Source organism: Hipposideros armiger, unplaced genomic scaffold, assembly GCF_001890085.2.
Source record: "Hipposideros armiger isolate ML-2016 unplaced genomic scaffold, ASM189008v1 scaffold_1, whole genome shotgun sequence".
NCBI classification, from domain to species: Eukaryota; Metazoa; Chordata; class Mammalia; order Chiroptera; family Hipposideridae; genus Hipposideros; species Hipposideros armiger.
Genome location: NW_017731351.1, coordinates 8,187,001 through 8,195,983, shown reverse-complemented (window position 1 = coordinate 8,195,983; position 8,983 = coordinate 8,187,001). Strand labels below are relative to the sequence as shown.

The 8,983-nt window shown below is 47.0% G+C and overlaps 1 protein-coding gene across 14 annotated transcripts in view; it reads left to right on the top strand.

The window, feature by feature from the left end:
- Positions 1–53: 53 nt before the first annotated feature.
- The window catches only part of LOC109371702 (uncharacterized), a 51,298-nt gene continuing 42,368 nt past the window's right edge, over positions 54–8,983 (top strand). For 10 of the 14 annotated variants that reach the window (XR_002121967.1, XR_002121953.1, XR_002121957.1 and 7 more), the window contains exons 1-2: positions 92–707; positions 2,822–2,917. Coding sequence is in view for 2 of the 14 variants with exons in the window: in XM_019624404.1 (XP_019479949.1) it covers positions 435–451; positions 570–707; positions 2,789–2,917 (284 nt within the window). In the remaining 12 variants the exon portion in view is untranslated. Of the gene's footprint in view, positions 708–2,788; positions 2,918–8,983 lie in introns of all 14 variants that reach the window. The other 4 variants (XR_002121980.1, XR_002121943.1, XM_019624478.1 and 1 more) reach the window with 3 other exon arrangements.

Here is an 8,983-nt window from a genome sequence, read left to right as displayed (position 1 = left end):
GGAAGTGGACTGTGCCCGGCCCTTCCCCCGCCCCCCAGCGCGCAGGCGCCGCCCACATCCCGCTGTGTCCGTGACAGCCGTCAGGCAGCGCGGCGGGCGGGACCGCCGCCTCCCTTCTGCGGAACCAGAGGGTCCGCCCACTCCGCCTGCAGCCTCCCCGGGGCGAGCAGGTCGTTCAGGTTCCCCTGAAGACCTGCCCGGGGCGGGCCGGAAGTCCCCACCACGTCCTGTTCCCTTCAGATGACGCGTTCCGCCCCGGAACTGCCCGGGGCACTTCTTGTCCCTCTGTTCCCTTTGGGTCTTTATGCCAAGGCTTTAGGAGGGGCCCGCTGATGGGTTTTGAACTGCCCCTACCTCAGGGGAGTGCATTTAAGAAGAACCCAAGGCTTTGCGAGTGTGATCCCCAGAGATTTTAGAGTTCTACCTGAAAGGAAATGATGGACCATTGTAGGCAAGCAAAAATTCTCTGCCTTCGCTGGGTCTCCAGAATTAAAGTGACATAAGAATTAAACTGACAAGACAGGCTAACCGGAGGCAAGCACACAGGTTTTATGTTTTTACATGCACAGGAGAACCTTCCTAAGAGCACACAGACCTGCAGAAGCGACCAGAGGAGAAAGCTTTTATCCCTTTCAGACAAGGAACCGAGACACGGGGGTGGTCAATCGTGGAGAAACGACCAGGAAGATAAGGGTTCGTCTCACGAGGTTTGTGCGGATTTCTTGCCTTGATTCCCCATCTCTGGTGATAAGAGTGTTTTTCTTCCTCCTAATACAGGAAGGGCCCCTTCATATGGGAGTTTTATCTCCTTGTTTCAGGAAGAAAAAGGTCAGAGTGCCCTTCTCGCACCTGCTGTCTCTCAAGTACGTTTAATTCAAAGTAACATGCCAAAGTGGCATATTTTGGGGTGACATGTCCTGGACTCGCTTCATTTCTCCTGTCTGAAACTTCCCTAGAAATTTCACACAAAAGCGGAATTTGTGGCAGTGGAGAGAAGAATGGGGTTGTGGCTGAGTGGCAAGGGATCTGCAAAGGGAGAGAAGAGAATAGATTAGAATGAGAATGAGTACACAGAAAATAACAGATCTAAGCACATCTCCCCATATCCCATTAAATCAGCCTCCCTTCCTGGGAATAGGCCAGTCCCATAGAACAGCTGAACCTCTTCTATCTGATGGAGAGTGTTTATCTTGTCCTTCAAAGGGTGTAGATTTGCAACTATTTGTCCCAAGAGATTTACATAGAGGCAGCATTCTTCAGCAAAGGGCGTGCACCTTCATTTTATTTTATTTTATTTACTTTTATTAGTTTCAGCATAGGGAATAGAGTGAATGAAATTATAACACCTTCCTTCTTTTGGGGCTGTCAGTATGTCCAGGTGAGGTGATTATAGAGCACAACAGAGGCTAGCTATTAACTTCTGATTGAAGGGCCTCCGATGTTTGCATGGCGATACTGAGCTCTTGTTCTATTTCTCTGGAAGGATTTCAAACTGCCTTTTGCGGCTGGTAAGTTCCAAAGCTTGAGAAAAGGGATCTCAGTACTGAAAAGAACTTAGCATTGTGAGACACACGTCAGTTTTCTATAACGCCTCGTCTAGTATGTTTATGCGGCACTGCTTTAAGAACAAAGGAGCCCAGGTTTGTAATTTGGCTGACATTTAAGGTGGAGTACCTGGTGACAGATGGTGTCAGGAATCCAAGTCCACATCGACCTGACCACCCGAGTGGGAACGCTTTATATACCTTATCATCACACGATGTAAAAAAAGACCAGTATTGTTCATGGATAAGATCAGCAGGGGCATTGTGCCCTACCAGGATGGGGGAGGGTACACCTTGTCACCTGTTGTGTTGGCAACTGCATGTCTCCATCATCCATGTAATCCTGTGAGTCAGTAGGAGCAGAAGCGGTTGTGAAATACCTGCTATAGGAGGCCTGAGCGGCTAGAGGGCTTGGTTTGGTTACCTGACCAACTTAGTCCGGAGTTTTGGTCTAACCATATGGAATCTTTGGTCTTTGGTGGCTAATTAGGGGAACAACTGAGCTGCTCCAGGTTACACATGGTGGCTTATGAGCCAGCTGTTAACATGGTGATGTGGCCAGTGTCCATAAGAGTGCTTTATTCAAAAATGTGCCCTTTATTCTAAAAACCTTGATGTACATCCAATCTCCTGGTCAAAAGGGATGGAGAGGCTTGCCGGTCAGTGGAGGCCGTGTGCTTTTGGCCGATTGGTGATCTCCTCCAAGTATCCTAGTTAGTCCCTGCATATAGCTACTTAGAGTATCAGATTGTTCACTTAAGTCCCTCTACTGTTTACTGAATCCAGTAGGCACGGGGCAACCAAGCACTCTTGCAAAAGGGGTTAATGCATGTCTTGTATTTGGAGTATTCCAGGTTTTTATAAGTGCCAGAGGTAACGTTTCTGGCCATTGAGTCCAGTTTCTTGACAGACTTTTCCTAAAGTCCTTTTGATGTCTAGATTTTTAGGTTTTATTTGCCCTGAGGATTGGGGATGGTAAGGGTATGAAATTTTAATGAGTGCCCCCAAGTTTTTGCAAGGAAGTGGTTTATTTCTACTGTAAAATGAACTCCTGGGTGTGAATCAGTCCATAAAGGTCACCAAAGTGAGGAATAATCTGAGTTACTAGTTTCTCCACCCCTGCTGTGGCATCGTCATGTCTCGTTGAGTAGCATTCAGTCCATCCCCTAAATATACAGGCAGTAGCCAGTGGGGATAGCCTAAAGCTGGAGGTAAATATAGGGAATGTGTTTGTAATGCCACAGGGGCAGTGTGACCAGGAGCCTTCTCACCCACAGCTCTGGCAACAAGGATGGGATGTCACTGGCTGGACACTGCTCACAGCAGCCCACCTCGGCGGAGAGACCGTGGGGCCTCCGACATCCCTGCAGAAGGTGAGAATTCTTACATCAGTCTCCCTGCTCTGCCTGCTCCCATCAAAGCGAGAGTGGTCAGTCTGTCCTTGTCTGTTTCCTTTCTAGATTTAGATTAGTGGGAGAAACCACGTTTGTGAACTAGTTCTTTAGGTAGAGCGACTCTGGTGTTTTCTGTTATGAGTACTCTTGCTTTTTATTTCTAATGGCTGCAAAGAAATGAAAACTTACAATCTCTCTATACCCCAGCACCCTCAGAGGGTTTATTTTCCCCCATCTGTGGGACAATACCCCATGAACTGACAGGGTCACCTGGTCCTCAGCCGCGCCCCCGAGCTCACCGTTCAACTAACAGTAGAGAATTGGGATCTGGACTTTTTAATTGACACTGGTGCGACGTCACCATCCATTCAGAGGCATATCTCTGCCTGGCACCCCTGATTCTATCCAAGCTGTCCGTGTCTCGGGCCACCCCAGTATCCTTAGGCCCTCCGTTTTTCTTTTCTCTTCCATCATGACTGCGTTCCATACCTGTGACAGTTCTCTTCGAGAGTTGTACAGTCGTCATGACCAATTGCTATTTGTTTCAGCCTTTAGACAGCGGTTCTCACCCTGTGGGTTGCGACCCCTTTGGGGGTCGAATGACCCTTTCACAGGGGTCGCCTAAGACCATCGGAAAACAAAAAGATATTTACCTTAAGATTCATAACAGTAGCAAAATTAGTTATAGAGTAGCAACGAAAATAATTTAATGGTTGGGGGTCACCACAACATGAGGAGCCGTATTCAGGGGTCATGGCATTAGGAAGGTTGAAAACCGCTGCGTTAGTAGCTCCCATTCATATACCCTGCTGGTAACCTGTGTGCACCCCACTCGGCCCCCTGGGGCCCAGCAGCCCCCTTCACTCAGCCAGCTCGCTTTCTTCCACCTTACTCATGGAAATCTCTCTGCCTTCGGGCTTGTGTATTATGTAACCATTAGTACAATCCTGTTCAAAAAACACTTGTTGAATCACCTCTTTTGTAACAATAGTGCAATGATACCACTAAACTCCGTCACTGCTGATCTCTCTCTCCCAGTAGGGATACTTTCTGAGGTGTTTTTTAAGTACTAGTAACCGGTGTGCACTGGTCCATTCCCCCATTTGGGACTTCTGGTCTTTAATCCCAGCAAGGCCCCTGTGAGTGTGCCAGGCAGGCACGTGAGCTGAGGGGCCACGGGAGCGCAGGTGCAGCCACCCAGCTCATGGAGGTGCTGGCTGAGGACCTGTCCCAGAGCAGGGGGGTGTTCAGACACTGCCCGGAGCCCCGAGGTTGGGCAGTGTGATCTGGGCGTGGGGAAGGCCAGGCCGGACTGGCTGTGACCTGCCTCCTGCCCTCCTCACCTTGCCGGCTCACACATGCGCACACTTCAACCATAAGAGCTCAGCCTGGTTTATTTCATGTGTTAGGGTTTCGGAAAAGATTTTATTTTAAAATGAAGCAGCCATTCTGTGGCCTTTCACAGTTTAAAAACAATGTCAATAGGGCAAAGTTTACTTAATGTGTAGGCATAGATGACAGGGATGTCGAAACCCACAATCTTGAAATATCATTATGCTGATCAACAGAGCAAACAACCTGCTTTTGTTTTATTGAAAGGTGCTAGAGGGACAGTCATTTAGGGTGGAGAATGAAAGGTTAGTCAATATGTGACATGTCTTCTCATAAAATTATATGAGTGGCTTCCAAGAGCAGATATCAGCATAGGCGTGAACTAGAATAACAGTGTTGAGTAAGTGAGCGCCAAGGGGGCAAATGCTATACATAAAACATTAACCAGAATTAGCCTCATTTTATCAGTGTGAGAAATGTCAGCACGTTAACAGCAGTTATCTCTAGGAGATGGGACCACCATCATTTTATTCTTTGTGCTTTTTTACATTTTCCAAATTTTCTCAATGAAAATACATTAATTAGAAGTTGGGAAGAAAGGTTTTGGAAAGCAAGTAAGTTAGAAAAGAAGCAAGAGACAGCCTAGGTCAACGTTATCGTTTAACTGTTTCCGACATGAAAGCACGGGCGCGAGGCAGGCGAGTGTCGGGACTGTAATGATTGCTGACTGCTTTTCAACCTACATCTCAAGTCACTCCATGATTCCTCGGGAAACGCAGGGCCAACATGAACGGAGGAGGCGGAGGCCTCTTGCAGAGGCTCAGCCTTTATATTCAGACCTGTAACTGCCCCTGTTAGAAAGCAGGTTGGCTTTTTTGTCCTGTTCTGGTGAGTGGTGAGAGCTATGTCAGAAAGCCCCGTTGGGAGACCCATGTTCAAAATGGTGGTCTAGGCAACTCCCAGCCTCTGTCCCTCCCCAGAAATATTGAGAAATAAGCAGAAAGTATCCAAATCAAGTTTTTCAGAACTCTGGAAACAAAGGTTTATAGCAAACAAGCCAGTGCTGAGTCAAAATATAGAGGAAGACACGGTCAGACTCAAAGGGAGAAATAGACAGTCCTGTGATAATTGTTGAGAATTTCGATATTTCAAATGACAGCTGGGTGGACTTTCAGTAATGGGTAAAACACCCAGACAGAAGATTGATAATAAAATGGAGGACTTGAACAGCACTGGGAGCCATTAGACACAGAGGCCTGTGGAACACCCCACCCAGCAGCTGCAGAATACGCCACAGCAGGTGTCGACCCAGGCAGGCTAGGCCAGTTGACATATTGGCTTCAGAAACTGGGAAGAGTAAAGTTCATAAACTCACCCAACGCAAATCCCAGCTGAGGGAACATGAAGAGGCTTGCATCTTCGTCACTCGTTCAGTGGCATCATGTGCTCTTCTCTTCCCAGCATCGCTTAAAACACACTTAGAACGGCTCATTCCATCACTTCCTCCAGGTGATTGTTCAGGCGTCACCTACCCAGGTGATTTTTCCCGACCCCCCTATTTAAAATCGTCCCCACCATCTCACCAGCACTCCACACCTCTTCCGGGCCTCATTTTCTGCATAGCGTCTACACCATCTAATGTACTTCACATTTACTTCTTGCTCTTGTATGTGACCTGTATTCCCTCCACGAGGAAGAGATGTTTTGGTCTGTCTTGTTCAACCGTTGTATCTCTAGGACCTAGATTGGCACCCACATATAATAAATGCTCCCTAAATATTTGTTGGATGATATTTTGAAAGAAAATTTATGTATATGATCATAGTAAATAAAATTGAATCTGGACTCTAGAACATACAGACTCCAGAACTAGATTGCTTGGGTTCAAACCCTGATTCAGCCACGTACTGGCTGTGACCTTGGCCAAGTTACATAACCACTGTCTGCCTCAGTTTCCCCATCTGTCAAACGAGGATTGTAATACTAGTTCTTACTGTAGACAGTTGCTGTGAGAATTAGCATGAGTTGAGTTTTATAAAGCACTTTGAACAGTGTCTGGCGTAGTATAGACGCCACCTAAGTGGTAACTTGCAGTGAGAGGTAACTTGCATTGAACTGCATCAGAATTAGTGCTACGTTTTGTGGATAATACATTTATTGATTTATATTTTATAATTTTCTCTTTGTGTCTTGAAGCAATTTGTATTTTGAAGATTTTGTAGGGCCTGGGCACTAGCCTTTTCACGTACAGTTACAAATAAAAATAAGAATGAGAAGAATCTCAAGTGTGAATTAAGCCTCTTAAAATTCAGAAATAATTAGGCATCGTAGGAAAAACTGACCAATGGAACATATAATTAAGGCATTCCATGTATCTGTGAGACCCTGCACACTTCTTTGTGACGCTTATCACAGTTGTTGGACTTGGTCAGGGCCAGTCTTCTGCCTCCAGAGTATCACCTTCTAAGCTGGATTCAAAGCCCCGTGGGAACAATAGATTTGTCTTGTTCACCACGAAAACTCATGTCACATTTGTCACATGGTAGGAGCTTAGTTCTTATTTGGTTAAAGAAATACGTACTGTTGACAACTCAGGATCCAAGGAAGCCGTAAATGAACAAGTTATATTTTTATCCACCAGAAGCAAGAATTCTTATTTCTACCTCTAAGAACATACCATCTCACCTTCTTTTCTGCAACCCAATCTGCGTTTTCTAGAACTCACCATAATCCCTTTTGCCTCATGGCCTCTTGTCTGCCTTTCAAATTTTGCCCATCGCTACTAGCTGATGGCATTTCTGTGTAGTGGAGTCAAATTCCCAAGAGAGAGACCCTAACCAGTTTGATTCATTAGAACTCTTGGTCTTAGATGCAGTTCTTGAATTCTAGGCTGCTCTCCAGTATATGGACTGACTGCCTGTGCATCAGGTGACCCCCATGGGACGTGCCAAAGTGGGAGTGACATTTCGCTCCATGCCCCATAACTTTCTTCATCTTCTGCCACTGTCTGCTTGCTCCTCTTTTCCAGTCAATTCTCCCATAAGGTCTGTTCCAGCCAGTAACCTGACTGGACATTAGCACTCAACGAGAGCATGACCTCAGGGGATCATCCCAGTTGGGAAGATGATGGTGCTGTTCTAGGTATTCTGACTCAGACCCACGAGGACCCTGATAATTTGATCTGTTTGATGACGTTCTTAGTAACCTACAATACGTGTCTCTACCAGTGCTGTCCACCATTGAATGCTTGATGCCTGGCACATAGAGCTGTGTGCAACATAAATGAAAGCCGCTTTAGGGGATTGTTCGGAAGGACAGACAAGGAGTCTCTGTATTACTTCTGGTCAGTTTGGGAGTTGGAACTGAGTTAGCAGTTGATAATTATTTCAAATTACAGAAAGGGTATGTCCAGCCTTTCTGGAACTCGCTGTCCTGCAGACACGCAAAGACCCTGCATTGGGAGTCTTTGAAAGAGTTCATGCCATTAACCAGTAGGTGGCAGTCTTACACTAGAGCGGAGAGAAAACACCAGTATCAGAGACTAAGAAGCATTTCCTGATAGTCTGAAGTGTCGGTCCATCACCATCTGACCCTTCCTAGTCCCCAGAAAACCCCTCCCACGTCCATGCTCCCCAGGACAACTGTCTCACCCAGCCAGTCACCTCTCTGCAGGTGCCCAGAGGTGCCTTGCCTCCAGTCCAGTTGCTCACGGGAAAATATCTTTCACACGTAGTCATAGCCAGCTCATAGGAGCAAGAACAGCCACCTGATTTTCAGGGCCCTGTATACAATGAAAATGCAGGGCTCCTCATTCAAAATGTATTGCGGATTTTAAGACAGTAACGGCCGAGTGTTAAACCAAGCATACGGACCTCCTGAGCCCCACACTCATGATGCCAGCCATGCTTACGGATTTAAAAAGTATCTCCCTCTTCCCACCCTCTGTCACCGCAACACCTCCCTGTGACACACACCCAAGGGGCTGCTTCAGGGAAGAATCACTGAATGCTCTTCAGAGATCATAGACTCTCAGCACTGGAAGGGAATTCAGGGGTCATCTAGGCTGCCTCATTTTAAAGATGATTGAACTAAATTCGAAAGGGATGAAGTGACTTGTCCCAAGTCCCCAGCTGGTTACATCACAGATGGCACGGAACTAAGAGTTCTCATTACCAGGCCCCGGCTCGCTCTGCCACACTCGGCAAGGGTATTTTAAGGAAAGACTTCTCCACCTGCTCAGGGCACACTTTGCTCTGTTTTCTCCACCAGAGAAGGGCACAGGTTTGAATTTCTTACGTTACTGAGTACCCCTGATATGCTGGGCGCCACACTAGATGTTTTATATCTAATACCTCAATTAACACCAATCTCGGAAAATCATGACTATTGTCCCCATTTTCCAAGTGGGAAAAATTGAGGCTCAGCACTTGAATTTTAGTCAGTCCATGGAAGGACAAGAGTTTAAGCACCTCTGTGTCTTTCCGGGTCCCATTCTCTCTCCACTATTCCCGCGTCCTCAGAAGGCTGAGCCAGCCAGCATGTCCTGAGCGCTGGTCTGGTTTGGGGTCAGTTCTGGAAGGCCGTGGGGACCTGAGCAGGCTGCCCATGCTCTCTCTGTTCACCAGCCGAGCTCCTGCCACAGGGCCTTTGCTCCAGGGTGTCGCCTCTGCTCGCAACATGCTTCCCCCGGACATTCCATGAGAAGAGGAGCGC